Genomic DNA, 22487 nt, shown 5'->3' with positions numbered 1-22487 from the left:
ACTTATAAATGCCTGCGGCCAAATTTTGACTGGCAACCCTGTCGGTATATATTCTCCTAATTATAAATATACATAAAATTTGGTTTTGCAAAAAAACTATGAACGCACTAATCCTGCGGTAATCAATATTGGAATGTCATTCGGTGGTTTTGTATATCAAAATGAAATAAATAAGGTGCCTAACCGCGTATTGATCACATTTTAAGGTAATTTAATATGTTTTCCTTGTTATTGTAATTTGTATTTCCTTATTATACATTAGTATATTATTTCTCTAAAAACATCCACCTCTATAAACATAAATACGACTCGAAGGACCATTGTCACAAAATTAAAAAAAAATAAATATATTACATACAACCCTCTTTTAAGTAACATTTTCATAATATCACATATTGAAGTGAAACTTATTTAGGCGCGTTGAGAGTAAAATTTCAAGGTCGCATCATGGCAATACCGACACGCCATGGAGTAACCGATTTTGGCATCTTTGAATCTTGCAAAAGTTTCACTTCAGACACGTGTGCTCGGCACACACGTTTTTACCCGTAATTGTTCTAAATCTTAGCTTTAACGATTGGCTTCTCTAAAAACTCTAAAACATCATCTATAAATTTCTCCGCTCTAGTAAAATGTAAATCATGAGTTCCCTCAACCCAAATCGTTTTGACATTTTTGCACTTTTCCTCCCAAATATTAATTAAATTTGTTGTTACACTTTTCTTTGAATAGAAAAAGGGTTTTAAGTCTATGGAACAGATAAGTAGGGAGGGTGGGGGGTGTAGTGTGAATAGTTCGTAATAGTACTCGGGGGGTGCGTTGAAGGTTGCCAAATTCTTATATCGCCTGTCCCATGACAATCTGAAAATGTATAAATATATTTTTAGTAAAAATTAATGTACTTATTTGTAATTCAATGTCTCTATTAAATATCATACAATATTATATGGAAAACATTTTTTTTTTGTAAAAAATATGTGTTTGTAGTCTATATGAATCCTACTAATATTATTAACTAGAAAGTTTGAAAGGTTTGATATTAGTTAGGCGCGGTACAGCTACTATTTTTTGATATTTCAATATTAATAAATCCCAACACGTACATACGTATGTATAGTTTCATACTAACTAAGCAGTTAACTTTGTTTGCATTAAAGTTCGTATTTGGTTTTAAATAAATATATTTTTTTTTTATAATTACTGCACTGATTTTCATTCTGCTTTCACCAATGGATAGCGAGGAGGATTTATGTATACAATTTAGACATCGTTGCCGAAACCACGTGAGAAAAGCTATATTATAATATTATGAAAAGATCATTAAACATTCTTTAACATGATTGCACTCACTTATAAGTATCCGGACCAGTTTCTATAAGATTCCTGGACAATATCATCTTAGCTTGTTCCTCATTCAACGCTCGATTATTCCTCACGGCTTTTATCGCTTCCTCCATTGTATATTCCTTCTCATAATCATACTTGTGACAATTATCATAGAAATTTTCATATGTTTCCTTGAAGAATACTGGATAGTTGACGTCTTTACACCAGTTTATGGATGGTCCAGGATCGAGGAAAATTGCCTTCTTTATGTGTTTCGGATAAATTGCTGAGTAGAACATGCCTGGTGGATGAAGGAAAGTAATACTAATAAACATTTAATTGAACATAATAAAAAGAGCGTGTGTAACACGTGTCAGAAGTGAAACATCATTGGCTTTGGCATCTTGAAATCAATAATTTTGGTGCCTATGCTGTAAAAATAAACATTCGGTTCGTGGAAGTTTTGTTAAAAACTACAATCTAACAAGATAAATGCATGTTTTTTTAATGTGAATTTTTCTTAGGCGTATTGAAAGTAAAATTTCAAGGTAAGGCGACCTTTGAATCTAGTAAAAGAAGTTTCACTTCTGACACGTGTGCTCGGCACACAACGCTCTTTTTTTATTATATTTTATAACAAACAATATCTCACCCTGTTCAGCTCCCAAGGAGTGTCCGAAGTAGATAAACTTCTTCCAGCCCAGATGCTTTACGATCAAATCTATCACAACCACGCCGATGAAGCGAGAAAGAATTGTACCTGTAAATTATTTATAATATTTAAACTACCTGACATATAGTCAAGAATTTAATGAATTTTAAACAGGAAGGAATAGAAAGAAAGGAAAGCATAAGACGGGATAAGTTTTCTGTAATTTTGATAAAAATAAGTGAATTATAAAAAAAATATGGCTTTTTACAGAGATTTATTATAATGTTTTCAATGTAAGTACATATAATAAAATCAATTTCTGTGTATTTGTTCCCCTAAAACTCAAGAAGGGCTTGACCGTTTTAGCTGTTTTTAATGTATAATTGAAGTTCTTTTGGCGCGATGGAGAAAAATGATGAGATTGAATTGTTACGTAGCGCGCGCACACCGACACCTAAATTTAACAGCATGAAGTTAGTTCTAGGTGGTACGAAAATTGACACAGAAAATTGATAACTATGTTCAAGTTGTATATTCTAGTATCTTTTTCCATAAGCCAAAGAAGTATAACTTCTAACGCATGTACATAAGTACACACACTCTTTTTTATTTATGGAAGTATGTACTGTAACATAATTCCAGCTGTCATGCCATTGCGTTTTAAAAACGAAAAATTGTCTCTAAAGACATGTTGTTGCTACCTTGTTTTATAAGATGCAAAACCATTACCTTTAGGGAACGGATCTGACTTCCCATTGCCAGGCATATCAAACCCAACATAGCAATACTTTTTCGGCAGTATCCGCAGTAACGGTATGTATGTGGCAGCACTGTCCAGCCGGCCGTGTACTAGCAACACTTTCTCGCCTTTGGGGTTGCCGCATGATAGCGCTGAAATCAGTTGATGAAAATGTTATGATTTAGAACTACAAACTTAATACTGCATGCAATCTTTACTTATAATATAGAGCTGAAGAGTTTGTTTATTTGAACATATTAATCTCAGGAACTACAAAAGATCGTTAACTTCTTTAGGCGTGTTGAAAGTAAAATTTCAAGGTCGCGTCATGGCAATACCGTCACGTCATTGAGTAAGGCGACGATTTTGATATCTTTGAATCTTTCCAAAGAAGTTTCACTTCTAACACGTGTGCTCGGCTAACACGCTCTTTTTCTTCTATATTTAACTAGCTGACACATTTCTTCATTTGATTTTAAAAAGTAATATTACTGCAATATTTTCATTGCTTTCTGCTCCTATTGGTTTATAGCATACTAGTTTACCGCCCGCGGCTTCGCCCGTTTTATCTAAAACCTAATAAATTATATACTAAAACCTTCCTCTTGAATCACTCTATCTATTATAGAAACCGCATCAAAATCCGTTGCGTAGTTTTAAAGATTTAAGCATACAAAGGGACATAGGGACAGAGAAAGCAACTTTGTTTTATACTATGTAGTGATAGTGATTATGATAGGTAATATTTGTATACGTAGTATATTATTATTAGTCTGTGGTAATATCATGCATGTGTATACTTAACAATTACACGCTGTATACCTTACCACTTGAAATTTAAGTAAATACTAGAGAATCTACATAATTTAAGAATACATAATTATTTATTTTTTTCTATTCTTTATAAATTTACACATAACTAGGTTTCCGCCCGCAGCTTCGCCCGCGCAGGCAAAGAAAAACCCGCATAGTTCCCGTTCCCCTGGGATGTCCGGGATTGCGTCATTTTTCCCGGGATAAAAGTAGCTTATGTCCTTTCTCAGGTATCAAAATATCGCCATACCAAATTTCATGAAATTTGGTTCAGTAGTTTAGACGTGATTGAGTAACAGACAGACAGACAGAGATACTTTCGCATTTATAATACCTACTATTAAAATAAATAATAGTATGGATTAATGTTATGATAATTTCAATATTTATTAATTTGTTATCCATACTAATATTATAAAGCTGAACAGTTTGTTTGTATGAACGCGTTAATCTCAGGAACTATTGGTCCGATCCAAAAAATTATTCCGGTGTTAGATAGCCTATTTATCGAGGAAGGCTATAGCTATACATCATCATGCGAAGACCAACAGGAGCAGAGCAATGCTGATAAAACCGAACAGCACAGCTTGTTAGGAATATTGATACATGTTGGTCATTGTCTGCTATGCCTGTTAACTCCTTGATATTTTTATAAACATCAGCAACCAAAGTTTTGATAAATTTTTAACATACTTTAAAGGTAAACACAACAAAAAATCAGCTTGTAAAACCAATACTATATCTTGTAATGTGTGAATATGTATTTATCAGAACAATTAAGCATATAATTTATTACACATAGACTCAGACAATATTATTATTTGCACTGTTGCAATCTCTGTTAGGTACCTATTTATTCATCAGATCTATAAAAGATGTGAGTTTGATTTTCACTTACTTGCAACATTCCCCCAGGGAACTTTGACCAGCTCTTCTTTAAATTCCATTGTAATTAAATAAAAGTTTTTATAATTTTCTTGAAACACTATTAAATTTTGCCAATTTTTAAACTTTATTTGTAAAATTCTCGCTTGTGATTTTTACTTAACCACGGTATTGTGTAATTTAATTAGGTTGAACAGTACAAGGTCCAATCTTAATTCACAGGAAAAAATATTACATTAACATTTACTCTTAACCTTTTTTACATCATGATTCATGTACGTCAAAAGTCAAAACAAAACCAATGGTCAAAATTCAGTAGGTAATTCAGTACCATTAGGCATTACTTGCTCTGTGTTCAGTACCTACATAAATAATACCTATTGACATTGGCATGTTTATTGTTTATCTTTCAAACTTCAAAGTGCTAAATGACGTTCCGTTTTTCTATGGACACCTATGGAGTATTTCCACCAATTTCCAAGATAAATAGCTCACAAATAGCTATTTTAATGCACAATCATCACTACATTATATTATCTAGAAAACAATTTTTTTTTTTTTTTGTAAGGTATACGTTCACACTGCTGGGACACGGGCCTCCTATGAGGGTACAGGCGTGGTACAGGCCATAATCAACCACGCTGGCCAAGTGCGTGTTGTCGGATGACACAATATTATGTCGTCGAACTTTTTATTATTCTTCGACATGTCGGTTTCCTCACGATGTTTTCCTTCACCGTTCGAGAATTGAAAAATAAAATTTATTTCCTGTGCGCTCGCCTGGTCTCGAACCCCGAACTTATCGATTCGAAGTCCGAGGTCTCACCACTGAGCCACCACTACTCGTTTTATGTGATTGTTATCTCATACCGCAATTTACACATTCGTGAGAATCGAGATACAGCAAGGCGAATAATGAACATATAATTATTTTAATTAATTATTATATTATTTTGAGCTATTTCAACAGTATTTTTTATTTTACCGCGTTGTCAAAATCGTGTTCGTTATTCGTATGCATTTTAATGTCGCAGATACGAAGCGTTCGTTTATGTTGAATAATTTTTTTCAAAGGGGACGAATTTTTCTGAAATCCGGTATTTGAACGAAATCTATGCACGATGAAGGTGAATAATAATTCTCAATTTGCAATTTTGCAGTCCATAACTACCTACCTACGTTATTTTCATAATAGGCAAGACGCGGACGCGGACGCCCCTATTTCGTAGTAAGTAAGGTAAGATATAGGTATTTGAGTATGTATTTCTTAATATGCGTGTTACGAATTAAATCAAAATACAGTTCAAAACTTCTACGGATTTACATTCAAAAAAAGCGTTACAAAAATAATATACTTAGTAAAGTGCGGCGGCAAAATTTTAAGCGCAGAAGGGAACAAGGCAAAGGAATTAGGTAAGTAAAGTTTTAAATATCTTATTTTTAATTGTTTTTAATATATTTTGTAACTCGACAATACAAAAATTTCACGAATTTATCTTATTAGAATGTTTTTTTTGTCTTTTTAACCATGTTTATTAATCAATCTGTGTTTTGTACCTAATAGTTATGGCTTGATCACTTTGGAGTTTGGACGACAAACTGAAATATAAGTACCTACAATTAATTATTTAGTCTAGTTTTTTTCCTAGCATAGGAGACATTGTTCAAAATGTCACAATAAATGTACCACATAATATCATAGTCATTATAATATTATGTAAGTTGTCTGTTGTGTTGTACCTAACCATGTTTGATTGCAAATAAATGATTTTGTTTTAAAAAAAATATTATAATAATTGATTCTGGTTAAATTATGTGTGTATGAAATCCAGACGAAGAAAAATTTTTTTTTTATTTTGTCTTGACCGAAGTAACTACATATTTGATATTATGTAATTCCAAGTTGAAAGTTTCCAAGGTATGAAGGTCTTACAATGCGCTAGCACTATAAAAATAATCAAAATTAAATTATATGCTAATAATTATGCATAATTTTACCATTAATTTTGATAAGTTGACAGCAATATAAAAATCGTATAAATTATAGACAAATCATACTTACCGTTTCTACATACCATTACAAAAACTCGTTTTCCATTTCCATGGAACAGGTTTTTTAAAAAAAATATTTGGGAATGCTAATCCACAGAATACATAATAGTAGCTAAACGTTACAGAACGGACACTCTCCGCCTCCCGCCAAAATTAAACACTTACCTCACCCCGCACGATCAGACATGTTATGGTACCCATTTCCCCGCAAGGACGATACCAACGACGTCTTTAGACGAAACGCAACGAAGATTGACAACATTAATCAAATTGACTTAAAGCAATTTTATTATTTTGGATTTGTGATTATCGTTTTTCGTAGAAAATGGTTAGATATTGTGCTGTTTACGGATGTATTTCATCAGAAAAACGCGAATTTTTTTTTACGCTAGTCACAAATGTGCCAACCATAAAGAGTTTACACACACATTTGCAGTCTCTACAGTGTGACTGTCAAAACTATAATTTTGTATGGAGTGTCCGGGGTGTGGCTAATCTATATCTATATCTATACATATAATAAATCTGTAGAAGGGTCAATTCTGTACATTGAAAATATTAAAAAAATAAATAGCAGGGGGTGTTACTGGATCGATACCAAACCCAAATATGTGATTAAAAAAATTTTTGTCTGTCTGTCTGTCTGTCTGTCTGTATGTGAAGACATCACGTGAAAACTACCGGTTCGATTTCGATGAAACTTGGTATAATTATACCTTATTATCCTGGGCGTAAAATAGGATACTTTTTATCCTGGAAAAATACGGAGAAAAAAATTAATCTTAATTTTTTAGTTTTATCCATAGACGTTGTTCCGTAGAACCGCGAACACACGTTGCGTATTATTATAGGCCTAGCCGTATTTGGGTCTAATAGATATATTTTATGTCATTTTCAGAGTTACTCAAAATGGAGAAAATATAAACCATCCACGCGACGACCGACTTCCGCGCGGACGGAGTCGCGGGCGGAAGCTAGTATTATATAAAACCTTGTATAAAACTCAAAGGTAACTGATATAGTGATCTATCAACGCACAGCCCAAACCACTGGACATAACGGGCTGAAATTTGGCATGCAAGTAGATGTCATAACGTAGGCGTCCCCTAAGAAAGGATTTTAGAAAATTCAATTAGTTAAATAGGGAATGAAAATTTATACCATGAAAATTTATCTTTTCCACGCAAGCGAAGCTGCGGGCAACAGCTAGTACCTACCTAATATATAAAACTCAAAGGTGACTGATATCTAGTGATCTATCAACGCACAGCCCAAACCACTGGACGTATCGGGCTGAAATTTGGCATGCAGGTAGATGTCATAACGTAGGCGTTCCATAAGAAAGGATTTTAGAAAATTCATCCCCTAAAGGGGTAAAATAGCGGATGAAAACTTATACCATGAAAATTTATCTTTTCCACGCAAGCGAAGCTGCGGGCAACAGCTAGTATTATTTTTATTATTAGCCTTTGATCAGACTCATGTATGTATTATATATGGTAGGTTTGATCCGTCTCTGCGTGTCCGTTTGCCAGTTGGCAAAGGCCTCCTCCAATCTCTTCCATTCGGGCCTTTCTATGGCCACTATACCCCAAGTTGTGCCCGCTACCTGTTTGATGTCATCGTCCCATCTTTTTTGTGGTCTACCTCTCTTTCTCTTTCCTTCTCTTGGGTACCACTGTGTAGTTATTTTGCTCCATTTTTCTTTACCCCTGATCATGTGCCCCGCCCATTTCCACTTTTGCCTTCTTATCTTCAGTGTTATGTCCTGGACCTTAGTCTTGTATCTGATGCTGCTTTGCTTTATTTTGTCTTTTCTTTTGATGCCAGTCATGCTTAGCTAGTATTATTATAAAACTCAATAGTTTGTTTGTTCGTTTGCTTGAATGTGCTTATCTCAGGAACTACTTACCGATTTGAAAATTGTTTAGCAATTTTTCCTATAACTGTGCTAAGATGTTGCTTTTTACCAGTAATGAAACTTAGTTATTTTGAAAGAACAATATATTGTGAGCAAAAATTATTATGGACAAATCTCTGAACCATATCGGAACAGAGACATTTAATTGAATGACTAGGCCGAACGTTGATTTAGCAAGTGGCACTCAACGTCCAACTAGTTAGCGAATGTCACAGATAACTTTATATTAGTGAGAGAGCGAATGTCAACATAGCCCTTTGAACCACAATATACAGATACATACAGTAAGGAAACTTCATACAAAATGTTCGAAATGGCTCCCCCCCCCATAAAGCTTGTTTTCGAGGGTATTGAGGGGGATCGATAGTAGCGGTTGACACATCCACAGATTTTGAATATAGTATGGAAAAAAGTTTAAAGTGATGTCATTTCACATTAAATAAATATCGATTGTTTCAGTTTGTAGCCCTTTCAATAAATATATATCTGTATCGTATCTGACTACAAGTTAAAAAGAGACTATTTTTTAATTTCTATAGATATGGCAGTATGAGTTTTAAATTATGTTGACATATTTTCTACCAAAATGATAGCTACAAATAGTACCTATTAGGAGTCCAGTCTGTTTAAAGACCGCATCTATTTTTTACGCAATCTAGAAGAGCACGAAAATCTAAAAAATGGAAACCTTAAAAAATCTTGTTTAAATTTATGTGCATAATTACGTAAATATTAGGGAAGAAAAAGATAGATATTATAATAATTATTGTATTTTTATCGATACGTGATTTTACCACTTTGTCAAGCACTAAGCCTGTCAAACTATTTTCTTTTTCATCCTAAAACAAAAAGGTTATATAAAAGGAGGTTCTATGTTCGTATAATAATAATTTTAATTTATTTTTGCATATTTTGTGTTTTTTAATTTAATTTAATTTATCGTTTTAAAAATAATTTAGTAGGTATACCTACATACAAGTATTGTTAATTCTGGTTTAAAATAATTATTGATTACTTATATGTATCATACAAATATCAAGCATTATAAATAATTTAGGTAGGTACCTACATTAAAATAGCCTTCGGCGTCCAAAAAAGACAAGATTTCGAAATATAGCACTGAAAAAAACGTACCTATTTACTTTTACAAGGTATATATTTTATTGAGATTGTTTCTTCTTGTAAATTCATATTTAGGCTACACCATTTTTTAATTTTAACGGGTTTTAATCTCAAAATTACCACAAAGTCAACTGTGAAAAAAAGCAAACAGAAATATACAGGCCGAATTGATAACCTCCTCCATTTTTGAAGTCGGTTAAATATAAAAAAGGTAACAGCCCTATAGCTATACGTCATAATTTCATCGCAGGGGCACAGAATACATAATAGTAGCTAAACGCTACAGAACGGACACTCTCCGCCTCCCGCCAAAATTAAACACTTACCTCACCCCGCACGATCAGACATGTTATGGTACCCATTTCCCCGCAAGGACGATACCAACGACGTCTTAGACGAAACGCAACGAAGATTGACAACATTAATCAAATTGACATAAAGTAATTTTATTATTTTGGATTTGTGATTATCGTTTTTCGTAGAAAATGGTTAAATATTGTGCTGTTTACGGATGTATTTCATCAGAAAAACGCGAATTTTTTTTTACGCTAGTCACAAATGTGCCAACCATAAAGCGTTAACACACACATTTGCAGTCTCTACAGTGTGACTGTCAAAACAATCATTTTGTATGGAGTGTCCGGGGTGTGGCAGGGGCTTAGTTTCCTAACTGTATGTACGTAGTATATATCTGTCAACTGTGCTTTGAACAGAGCGGATATATAACACTCTGAATATTGTAGAATGTTGCTATAACCTAAAAGGGAAGTAAAAAGGTTCCGTTTTTTTCCTTATGAGGTTCGAAACCCTAAAAAACAATCTTAAGTGAAGCCTGATTTCCGAGTGTTGGCAGGCTCAGGTTGGAGAACAAATTAGAAACATCACGGTTTGGGTGTTCCAAATTCAATTCTTATTCATATTTATTTCTTCTACAAACGTTTGCACCGTTTTTTAAACAACAGCAATTTTGAACACTGAGCTATTATTATTACTACGTATAGAGGAGAGAACGAACAAAATCAGTGCGTCAAGCGCGGCGGCCGGCGCGGCTAGTGAGTTATAAATTAAGGTGATTGCTACGATCTGTTCCCAGCCAATGTCCCGCTAGATGGCGCTGAATTCTACATTTCTAGTTTATTTGAGTTTTTGCGTAATTGGAAAAGATTAAGGTCGTAGGAATAGTCATGGCGATTACTGAATATTATATTTTATTTAAATATGTCATATCATTGCCTTAAAATCCACCCAATTCGGTAAAACCATGCGTTTTAACATCTGTCATTGCATACAGGGTCGTTTACACACACAGACGTATACAAAAATGATAAAGATTGAACTCTAGATGGCGTGAATGTAAAACAAGTTTGGCGTGTATGTATTTGAGTAGTTAGTAGCATATTATATTCTGAATTTCTGATCCATGCCTATTCACTCAAAACTACCTAATAACACTAATGATTTGTAACAGTAAATTATTTCAATAGGTAGGTATTTGAACATTTCCCAACAAGACGTAAGAATAATTATTCGTAGGTATACAAGATACAATAACAAATCTAATACACTATTTATTATTTTATTATTTACTAGCGGTCCGCCCCGGCTTCGCCCGTGGTACATGTTTACGTTTTCTCTCCATAAGAAGTAAGAACCATCCTCGTACTTCAAGGAATATAATAAAAAAAGAATTATCGAAATCGGTTCAGCCGTTCTCGAGTTATGCGCTTACCAACACATTTTGCGATTCATTTTTATATTAGACTAGCGGTCCGCCCCGGCTTCGCCCGTGGTACATGTTTACGTTTTCTCTACATAAGAACCATCCTCGTACTTCAAGGAATATAATAAAAAAAGAATTATCGAAATCGGTTCAGCCGTTCTCGAGTTATGCGCTTACCAACACATTTTGCGATTCATTTATATATATATAAGATTATGTGAAAATAACCAGGAAGGTGAAAAACATATTTACGAAAACATAGTAACATATGGCTGTCGCTACAATAATTATATTTCAATTTTATCTTTTTATACCTAGTAGAACTGGCCGACGAATAAAAAAAATCGTATTAGAATACAATATATTACGGAACAAAAAAAGGATTGTAACTGAATTAGGTAGGTATGTTTGTTTCTGGGCGCACCGTTTTCGACGACGCGACGCGACGCGCGACGTAAGCGTATAATAGGTATAGGTACCTACTTTGCTAAAACAAACTAATAAAATTGTGTGTCTGTCTGAAAATTCGGAAAAGCATATTTTGCAAGTTTGTGATTACTTTGATAGTTTACCGATTTATAAAAATTGTAATTGTAATTGTATAATATATAATTTGCAATGTGGTGAAATTTCATAAAAATCACGGGCCAATTTTTTGTTTTGAATCCCACCGAAAATATAATTGCGTTATTAGAATAATTAATTACTATACCTACCCACGATCAATTATTACAATATAGTCTCAAATGCATACTAGAGAAATATTGCAATTTGATTCAATTAAAATGCATAGCATACAAAAATAAATTCACAACACAAGAAATTCCGCGCGCAAATCATAGCGCGTGTCAATGAAATCAAGAATGTTTTATATCAAGCCGACGCGGACGAGCGACGACGCGACGCCGAACAAAAGTACCTACGACGGACGACCACGCTTCGAGTTGCCAAACACACAGCCAAACAACAATAATGAGTAATAAATTGTTTACAAAAAAAACAAGTTTTCCATTTTTCTGTATGAGTAGACAGAACTTCAAAACGCCACCTGCTACGGTTTATATTATGAACGATGGTTATAAAAATAAAAGTTATATTTGTTGGTGTAAACTATTTTATTGATCAATAATTTTGGAATTTAAAACTGTCAACATTGATTACAATAAAACGCAGTTTTATTTTATTACACTATTGTTTTTTTATCAAAACATGTATTTGAAGTACCATATAATATTATGCTGATCCAAGCATTTTCACTCAAAACTAATATCACTAATGATTTGTAAAAGTAAATTATTTCAATATACATTTCATAAACATCAAGTAAGAATAATTATTATTATTCCTACCTACAACAACAAACCTAAAACACTATTTACTATGGGAAAATAACCAGGAAGGTGAAAAACATTATATTATTATTTACGATTTCGACGCACTCGACTTTTAGTAAAATATAGTAGGTAAACATAATATTATGGTTTTGATTTTTGCTACTAGTATAAGAAAACTGCGTGTTCAAACTACTTGTTTGTCTGTCTGAAAATTCGGAAGTACTTTGGTAGTTTACCGATTTATAATAATATTGTATATATCGTTGTTTAAAAAATATTCAAACACAATAAAATATGATATACTGATTTATCACTGGTTTCAGTGATGAACTGATGAGTCAATGTTAGCCACTATACTTTCGTCATACGTGTGTATGATTGATGTGATTTGCAACGTGGTGATATTTCAGAAAAATCACGGGTCAAATTGTCCCACCGAAAATATAACTGCGTTATAAGAATAACTATACCTACGATAAATTATACATAATACAATATAGTCTCAAATGCATACTAGTGAAATATTTTATTTAAATCAATAAAATAAAAAAAAAAATAAAAAATAATAATAATACAAAAATAAATTCACAACACAAGAAAATCCGCGCGCAAATCATAGCGCGTGACAATGAAATCAAGAACTTTCGAGCCGACGCGACGCGGACGACGAAGGAGCCTAACAAAAGTACCTACAATCATAGGCGGCTCGTGACAAAATTGTATGGCCGTGTTCACTTGAAATAAAACAACGAAAATAGGTACCTACAATAGCGTTAGCAGTACAAAAAAAATGAGCACCACATTATAAATGTCTATTTAATATTTATACACTAAAAATTATAGAGTATTTCAAAACGAATTCAATTATTATTTAGCAATAATTAGAAAATCCCCGAATTTGCATTCGTGATCGTATTCATAGTGTTTGTCTACACTAATATTATAAAGAGGAAAACTTTGTTTGTTTGTTTGATTGTAATGAATAGGCTCATAAACTACTGGACATTTTACCAATGTTTGCAAGTTTGTGATTACTTTGATAGTTTACCGATTTATAATAATTGTATACTTATATCATTGTTTAAAAATATTCAAACACAATATGATATAGGTACTGATTTATCACTGGTTTCAGTGATGAACTGATGAGTCAATGTTAGCCACAATACTAATCACTTTCGTCATACATGTGTATGAACTATGATTGATGTGATTTGCAATGTGGTGAAATTTCATAAAAATCACGGGCCAATTTTTTGTTTTGAATCCCACCGAAAATACATATATTACTAATTGCGTTATTAGAATAATTAATTACTATACCCACGATCAATTATTACAATTTACAATATAGTCTCAAATGCATACTAGAGAAACATTGCAATTTGAATCAATTAAAATGCTTAACATACAAAAATAAATTCACAACACAAGAAATTCCGCGCGCAAATCATAGCGCGTGTCAATGAAATCAAGAATGTAATTTATATCAAGCCGACGACGACGCCGAACTAAAGTACCTACAGTACCATTTACCTTCAGTGTACAATACAGTTTACAGACCTACGACGGACGAACAATAATGAGTAATAAATTGTTTACAAAAAAACATAGTTTCTAAGGTCATTAGTTTTATTTTATTTTATTGTTATTTTCTTTGAACGATTGGAAATGAAATTACTTAATTTTTACACAGAACTTTGATTTATTAGAATTATGCTCATTATGTATATAAGATAACGAACGCGAATGCACGACATCTAGCGCGTCTTATGTCTAAACATCGCCTTTCGTTTAGACATTGACGCGCTAGATCTGTAATAAGTATATAGTCTATGCGCTAGATGTCGTGCTTTATGTCGTGTTTCGCTTGGCAAAAGTCACGCACACTACTGTAGAAGTGTCAAATTTTTCCGGTATTTTACTGTTGTTTTTCTAAGTAAATATTGTAAATTATTGATTAAAAAGGTCGAACGCGCACACATTTCATTATAGAGAAGTGATAAAATGATTAGTTTTAAAGAAATAGTGTCTGTGTTAAGTGTTTAGAGGTAATCAAAAATGTATGGAGGGACGGTCGGAACATCCACCTTAAGCGATTAGTTCAGGATACATCGCCCATTTTTGCAAGCGACTACTATCAAGCTAATTTTCCGTTTGTAGCTTTATTTTGATGAGACGCCCAATAATTTCGTGTACGAAAGTCTCGATTGTGGTAGCTAACAGAGATAACAAGGATAAAATTTTTTGATTTGATGGTTCTCAAATATTTATTACTAACTGAATTTTTTTTTTGTTCAATCTCAAGATAATTACCTAAATTATTCGAAAAAATATTTGTCCTACAAAATCTATGGTTTGTTCAAAGAGTCCCCCTTTCCAAAGTGTATCGATAACGAGGTCATCATAAATGATTACTAACAAGCTGATTTTTTTGTTTAGACATATTGTCCTACAAATTGCGTAATAAATATTTGAGAACCATCAAATCAAAAAATTTTATCCTTGTTATCTCTGTTAGCTTAACGTTGGGGGTGTAACCCAACATGTTACTTAGCTACCACAATCGAGAGTTTCGTACACGAAATTATTCGATGTCTCATCAAAATAAAGCTACAAACGGAAAATCAGCTTGATAGTAGTCACTTGCAAAAATGGGCGATGTATCCTGAACTAGATGTCATCGACTCACGAAACTTTGTAAATATTCTGCCTATTAACTACTTATCAATTAAGAACAATCAATGTAACAAAAAAATATATATGTAATCTAATAAATAAACTTATCAATTAAAAACTTTTCAATTAAAACCAATCAATGTATCAAAAAAAAATGATATGTACGTAGGTAATTTATTTTCATGATTTACCTTTAGGTATTCAAATAACTAGCTTTCCGCCCGCGGCTTCGCCCGCGTTTTCAAAGAAAAACCCGCATAGGTACCTAGTTCCCGATTCCGTGGGATTTCCGGGATGAAACCTATCCTATGTGTTAATCCAAGTTACCCTCTATATGTGTGCTAAATTTCATTCAAATCCATTCAGTAGTTTTTACGTGAAACGTGATCACTTGGCAAATGAAAATTGGATTTTATAAGGAAAAATTTAATTTGATTTTGAGATAAGAAGATAGAACTTATTATTATTATTTTACGGTATGACTGTTACCCGATTGTTTCAATAAGTGCTTTATTAGAAAAAAATAACAACGTGTTTTATTACAGAAAGCATTTACTTTATACATTTCCTAAATAGTATCGGAATTGTACACTTTTCCTAGGATTTGTATACAATTCCTTGATTTCATACATTTCCGGTAACATACAACATCATCACTACATAAGTACCTACCTAGTATAAAACAAAGTCGCTTTCTCTGTCCCTATGTCCCTTTGTATGCTTAAATCTTTAAAACTACGCAACGGATTTTGATGCGGTTTTTTTAATAGATAGAGTGATTCAAGAGGAAGGTTTTAGTATATAATTTATTAGGTTTTAGACAAAGCGGGTGAAGCCGCGGTAAGCTAGTATTTTACATAAAATACTTAATTACGAGAAGCAGTTTTTCTTCATCCACGTGTTTTTATAAAGTAAATTTATATGCAGCGTTCTAATTAATTCAGTTTGACCTTCAGGCTTCAACTAGAACCTTATTTAAAAAAGGCCTTGGATTAATCATTCAATCAAATACCTACTCTAAGCCACTCTTATATGAAAATTAAATTAAAATAATCGGCATATTTCCTGATGTTAAAAATGTGAATACTCGTGTTAGTGGTCAGTGAAAATGGAAAAATCAAGAAAAATAAGAAAAGAGTGGTTTATAAACGTGCCATGGGGTAAATTGGCGGGTGCGATTTTTTTTTATTTACGAAAATAATGAGGAATGTGAATTTGTGAATAACTATGTGATTATCTGTGCTTCGAGTTTTTTTAATAGTGTAAGGCCCTTCGTACACACGACTTTGGCGTCAGTATTTTTTATGATTAAAACTAGCTGGCCCGGCAAATGTTGTTCTGCCTTACTCTTATCACTTAGGGGTGTGAAATATAGAAGTTGGTCGATTCTCATATCTACCCAGTCACACAAAATTTCATGAGAATCGGTCCAGCTGTTTCGGAGGAATATGGTACATTGTGGCGAGAGAATTTTATACATATACATAGAGATAATTTATGGGTTAAGTTTCTAAATGGAAATCTTAGTTTATCCGATAGATGGCGCTATATTATTAATGTGACATTGATCCATAGTTTTTGAAAACACAATAGAATGGTAACAATACGATTGGCAGCTTGGAACATCAAACGATCTGATCTGATGCGCAGAAAACAATTTTAGATATTACCGGAAAGTTAAGAGTCGGATACCTGCGCGCTCGTGCGTTCTCAGCTAACTTCCGAACCGCCATTAAGTTTGAATCGAACTGTACTTAATAATTAAAAAAAACTTTTCCAGGTATATCATGGGGCAGTGAGAGCAATCCACCAGTGTTAATGGTGCACGGAAAGCTGGACAGCGCGGCTACCTTCATTCCCCTGGCAGAGTTACTGCCAGACAACTTCTTCTATCTGGCTTTGGATTTGCCAGGTGACTGAATTATCATATTATTATTTTCGTCTTTTGTTGTATTGTTGTGTCCCAATGCTGAGCAAAGGCCCCCCCAAAGCGCTTCCATGAATCACTATCTTGTGCTATTGTAGACCAGTCTCTATTAAATTGGTGCAGTTCATCCCGCCATCTTTTCTTCGCCCTGCCGCGACGCCTTCTAGCTGTGTCTGGGCTCCACAGAGTCGTCATCTTGGCCCAAAGTTCGTCCGGCTTACGACTAATATGCCCTGCCCAGCTCCATTTAAGCGAAGCAGCTTTTTGCGCTGCATATATATTTTTACATATATTTTCTTCTTATTTTTTCTTAATATAATGCACTGATTGTATAATTCTATAACTACAAGGTAACAAAAGGAATCTCGTCTCCAGAACAATTTATTTTTCGTCTTACGGTGATTCTAGGTACCTACTTCAAATTGCACAACATTTTTTTTATTCAAATTTTACATTTCTGGCGACATCATAATAAAAGGAGGTTCATTTGTGCTTTTTACCTTATAAACTTCTACTGGGTGAACCGATTTTGATGATTCTTTTTTTTTGTTTAAAGCTGCGCCTTCCTGTCGATATTTTTACAATTTTGTCCAATTCTCACAATTTGGCAGATTGAGTTTTTTTTTGAAAAATAATAGTATGCTTCATTTGCTTCGGCGTTGAATCTACCTTCTTCAACAAATTTTATTAGGTAATATTAATAGGTCACGGAAAGTCGGATCCATTGCCCTACGGGATCCCAATCTCCATCGCTCACCAGGTAGAAACCATCAGGCAGGTGGTGAAGCATATGAAATGGAACACCTTCATCACCATCTCACATTCGTTGGGAATACATATCTGTGAGTTTTCATATTGATTAAAAAAAAACTTTAATTATATTAAAATACTAGCAGTGCTCCGCGGTTTTACACGCAGTGCTCCGCTCTTGTTGGTTTTAGCGTGATGAAATATAGCCTATAGCCTTCCTCGATAAATGGGCTATCTAACACCGAAAGAATTTCTCAAATCTGACCAGTATTTCCTGTCATTAGCGTGTTCAAACAAACAAACAAACTCTTCAGCTTTATAATATTAGTATAGATTAGCTGTGCCCGTGGTTTTACCCGCATTGCTCCGCTCATATTGGTCTTAGTGTGATGATATAGTAGCCTTCCTCGGTAAATGAACTATGTAACAGTGTACATTATATTGTTTCCAAATCGGACCCGCGGTTCCTGTCTTTAGCGTATTCAAGCAAACAAACAAACTATTTAGCTATGTAATTGTAGTATAATATACTAGCTGCGTACCGCGGTTTCACCGGCGTGGCTCCGCTCCTGTTTATCTTAGAGTGATTATATTATATACCTAGCCTATATATTATATACCTAATCTTCCTCGATAAATGGGCTACTTAACACTGAAATAATTTTTCAAATCGGACCTGTAGTTCCTGAGATTAGCGCGTTCAAACTAACAAAACCGCGGGGCACAGCTAGTATCAAATATGTATATGTAGATATAGATTACAATTTACAAACAGACACCTACTATAATGTATTCTGTGCAGACACTCTATAATATTATTATTGGTATAGATTAATTGTTTCCTTACAGCATGCTTGTACAACGCAGCATTTCCTAACAAAATAACAAAGATGGTGAACCTGGATCCAGCGCTAATTATATATATAATGTCTATAGCAACGGGAGATTTCCCTCTGTGGAATTATAATTTCTACGAATATTATTACAGTAATATGGCCAAGTAAGTTTCCGTTTTTATATTACTTATTTTCATCTGCATACATTTTTTCACATGATTTTTTTGACATGTAAGTACTTGTGGTATTATGTACCACAAAACAATTACAAGACAGTTTAACTTTAAACCAGGGATCTGTCAGTTTAATAGTTGTCTAGGTATGTGAAATACGACATAACCAGATTAAAGAGAACCCGCGCTTAAAGTTAATCCCTGACTAAAGTTTTTGTGGTAAGACAGTTTTTATTCGACATCAATTTATTTAAATTATTACTCTTCAACTTTGATAACATCTATTGTTATATAAGTAATTTCGTCTCTGTTCTGTTGCAAGTTTACAATTTACATACATATACACGTGTACAAATCAAGTACAAATAGATGGTTGAATACAGTATTAAACAAGCTTACCGCCCGCGGCTTCGCCCGCTTTCTCTAAAACGATTTGTGATTTAAACTACTATCCTATCTCTCAAGTTGGATCGAACTGCACATGGTGTGCGAATTTAATTATAATCGGTTAAGTGGTTTAGGAGTCCATTGAGGACAAACATTGTGACACGAGATTTATATATATTAAGATAAAGCAAATACGAGTAGTGTGATATTTGCTTTTATACTTCAAAGGCGCAATTTTTTTAATTCGATTTAGCAAATTAAAATAAAAGCGTCTTTACAGACTACAGTGTACATTGGTACATCTAGATTTTGTTAAATCTAAAATAATTGCAGTCTTATTTATTTGTAATACGCATTTTGAATTTTGAAATAAAATCCAATTAAAGTTTTTTGTTAAGTAATTGTAACAAAAAAGTGTGAACAGACGTTGGGGTTAAAATATACCGAATACAATACATAGCAATTTAAATGCGATATAAACGTTATAAAACAAATTTTAAATAAACAAAATATAAATACATAGTAGCATCACTTCATGACGTGAAGGTATTGCCATGACGCGACCTTGAAATTTTATTTCAATGCGCCTAGAGAAGGTTTACTTCAAAATATGAAAAAAAAAAACAAATGATCCAATCATTTTATTTCTTGTTTAGTTCCAATAATAAACCGGAATTTACTTACGAAGAAGCTTTGGAAATGGTTCAACGAGGACGAAAAGTAAACAGGGATGGTGCAGAGATTCTTCTTTCTAGGAATTTGGAGCAGACTGGTCGTGGTAAATATAGGTATGTATTATATATATTATATTAAAAACTAGCTGTGTTCCGCGGTTTTACCCGCATTGCTCCGCTCCTGTTGGCCTTAGTGTGATGATATATGGCCTTCCTCGATAAATGGGCCTAACACCGAAATAATTTTTCAAATCACACTAGTAGTTCCCGAGATTAGCGCGTTCAAACCAACAAACAAACAAACTCTTCAGCTTTATAATATTATTAGTATAGATTAATTGCTATAGACTGCCTTGGTACAGTGGTTGACGGATGACGGGATGAGTGTAGAACCGCGGTGGGTCCTATGTTCGATTTCGTGTGAAGACGAAGGAAAATAATGTCTCGGTCTGGCAGGACACAGAATGCTGTTCACCTACCTACTTGTTTCTTAAGAAAATCGTGGGACTTCACTTCACGATGTATTAAAACGTTTTTAGTGTCAATAGTATTTTAGCCTGAAAAATAACGCTGATAAGAGATTTCATCTTTTGTGCTTTACGTATACTTATGATGTTGTCATATAATAATTTATTTTGAACTTAAAGCGGTCTATTTTTACGTTTTCTCTCCAAAAGAACCATCCTCGTACTTCAAGAAATGTAATAAAAAAAGAATTAACGAAATCGGTTCAGTTGTTCTCGAGTTGTGCGCTTACCGACATACCTTATTTTGCGATTCATTTTTATATTATAAGATTATCAAGCATGTTATTTTTAAATGCCGAACTTTGTCCCCGCAACTATTTTGTCTCTCCCAAGTCCCATCAATTTGTATGGGGAGTTGCGTCGCTACGTGCGCGCACTTTCATACTAAATAGCCCATGGGTGGGAGAGACAAAATAGTTGCGGAGACAAAGTTGCTCGTGCGCGCTGGCTCGAAGCACAGAAGCCAGATATTCAATCAGAAACTGTCGACATATTATTTAGACTACTAACGCCATCTATCGAAAGATTGTAGAATTATCATATCTCTTGTTTCATGATTGAATAACAGAAATTCGAATAATAAATTTATTAGTCTTAACTACCCATTTGTTCATATTTCTAATTAAAAAAATATCATAAATGTTATAATATTGTAACCTAATTTTATAAATTTAGCGTACATTTTTTATTTAACAACAAAACAGCATCATATAGGTATTCTATACTAATATTAAAGAGTAAAGGTTTGTAATTATGTATGTATGTATGTATGGTTTTCACGCATAAACTACTGGACCAATTTTGATGAAATTTGGCACTGACAATCTTTAGACCCTGAGAAAGAACATAGGCTACCTTTTATTGCGAAATACTTATGTACCACGGGTGAAGCCGAGGCGGACCGCTAGTTGTATTATAAAACAAAGTTGCTTTCTCTGTCCCTATGTCCCTTTGTATACTTAAATCTTCTAAACTTCGCAACGGATATTTATGCGGTTTTTTTTAATAGCTCAAGTGATTCAAGTTATTAGGTTTTAGACAAAGCGGATGAAGCCACGGGCGGTAAGATAGTATTTAATAAATATACTTAATTATGCCTTTTTTCAGGTTCAAATGGGACCTCTCTGTAAAGAAACCTGTCGTCATACCTTTTGATGGAGAAACTGTATGTTCCTTGTGGGCCCTAAACGCTCCACCCATGTTAAATACAATACCTTCAACAATATCTTACGAAGGTGTTGATAATATCATGGAGAAATTAGAAAAAAATATTCCTGTTTTTAAAAAAGTTCACTACATAGGTGAACACGATCATCATGTCACACAGCCAAGCGATTACATAAATGAAATAATCGATTTTCTAAATACAGATTATATAAAATCGAAATTATAAATAAAACATTGTATAGAGTTTTGATTGTATTTTTAATTTATTCCTCGTAATTAATAAACCATAATAAATATAATCGGAATGTAAATAGTCGTTGTGTTTTGACAGTTGCTGGTTTCCCGCGCTTTTTTCTGTCAATCTTCGTTGTGATTTTAGATAATGTAGTAAATTGTTTATGTTTATGTGTTCTACGTTTATCTGTATGTTATTGATCGACTTGTCCTTATTTACTTCGGTTTTAAAGTAAGTTGACCTGGAAAGTAAAAATAAAATTATCATTTTATATAATAGGTTCTTTAATTATTAATACATTGAAAAACGACAAAGTTTTTTTATTTATTTATTTATTTATGACACTTTATTGTACAAGTACCAGTAATAAAAACATAATTTAACAAGAAAACATGAATACGGTAAGTGCACAAAAGGCGGCCTTATTGCTTAAAGCAATCTCTTCCAGGCAACCATAGACCTCGCAAGTTGACCTCATTTTAATGCTATTACTTATTACAGAGAAAGAACAGAATTTTAATAAACACAGATTATGAGAGATGCTGCTTCAAATTACTGTTGTTATAAA

General features: G+C 33.4%; 2 protein-coding genes across 4 annotated transcripts; one reads left to right on the top strand and one right to left on the bottom strand.

Moving 5' to 3' along the window:
• Nucleotides 1-358: 358 nt before the first annotated feature.
• On the bottom strand, nucleotides 359-4757 carry LOC123702414 (serine hydrolase-like protein). Its single transcript, XM_045650165.1, has 5 exons — nucleotides 4429-4757; nucleotides 2708-2869; nucleotides 1979-2086; nucleotides 1351-1627; nucleotides 359-861 (listed from the first exon to the last, which is right to left on the bottom strand). Exons 1-5 carry the CDS (start codon nucleotides 4475-4477, stop codon nucleotides 558-560), a joined length of 900 nt encoding a protein of 299 aa, XP_045506121.1. The 5' UTR covers nucleotides 4478-4757; the 3' UTR covers nucleotides 359-557.
• Nucleotides 4758-5476: 719 nt separating this feature from the next.
• Nucleotides 5477-21932, top strand: LOC123702413 (serine hydrolase-like protein). Of its 3 annotated transcripts, none has more exons than XM_045650163.1 (6): nucleotides 5477-5542; nucleotides 17024-17155; nucleotides 17875-18012; nucleotides 18770-18920; nucleotides 19973-20104; nucleotides 21625-21932. In XM_045650163.1, the coding sequence occupies exons 1-6, from the start codon at nucleotides 5530-5532 to the stop codon at nucleotides 21908-21910; spliced, it is 852 nt and encodes a 283-aa protein (XP_045506119.1). In that variant the 5' UTR covers nucleotides 5477-5529; the 3' UTR covers nucleotides 21911-21932. The 3 variants fall into 3 exon arrangements, with proteins under 3 accessions (XP_045506119.1, XP_045506120.1, XP_045506118.1); XM_045650164.1 differs by lacking the exon at nucleotides 5477-5542 and adding an exon at nucleotides 5596-5652; XM_045650162.1 differs by lacking the exon at nucleotides 5477-5542 and adding an exon at nucleotides 16245-16415.
• Nucleotides 21933-22487: the final 555 nt, after the last annotated feature.

The sequence above is a fragment of the Colias croceus genome, chromosome 23 (genome assembly GCF_905220415.1).
Source record: "Colias croceus chromosome 23, ilColCroc2.1".
Taxonomy (NCBI): Eukaryota; Metazoa; Arthropoda; class Insecta; order Lepidoptera; family Pieridae; genus Colias; species Colias croceus.
This window is presented reverse-complemented; position numbering and strand designations above follow the sequence as displayed.

Excerpts from the sequence above, each read along its gene's own strand:
- LOC123702414 (XM_045650165.1), bottom strand. The coding sequence starts at position 4,477 with ATGGAATTTAAAGAAGAGCTGGTCAAAGTTCCCTGGGGGAATGTTGCA. Across the intron at positions 2,870-4,428 it reads TCCCTGGGGGAATGTTGCAA|CGCTATCATGCGGCAACCCC; the intron begins GTAAGTGAAAAT and ends AACTGATTTCAG. Across the intron at positions 1,628-1,978 it reads CTCCTTGGGAGCTGAACAGG|GCATGTTCTACTCAGCAATT; the intron begins GTGAGATATTGT and ends TTCATCCACCAG.
- LOC123702413 (XM_045650162.1), top strand. The coding sequence starts at position 16,352 with ATGGAAAAATCAAGAAAAATAAGAAAAGAGTGGTTTATAAACGTGCCA. Across the intron at positions 17,156-17,874 it reads TCTGGCTTTGGATTTGCCAG|GTCACGGAAAGTCGGATCCA; the intron begins GTGACTGAATTA and ends TAATATTAATAG. Across the intron at positions 18,013-18,769 it reads TTCGTTGGGAATACATATCT|CATGCTTGTACAACGCAGCA; the intron begins GTGAGTTTTCAT and ends GTTTCCTTACAG.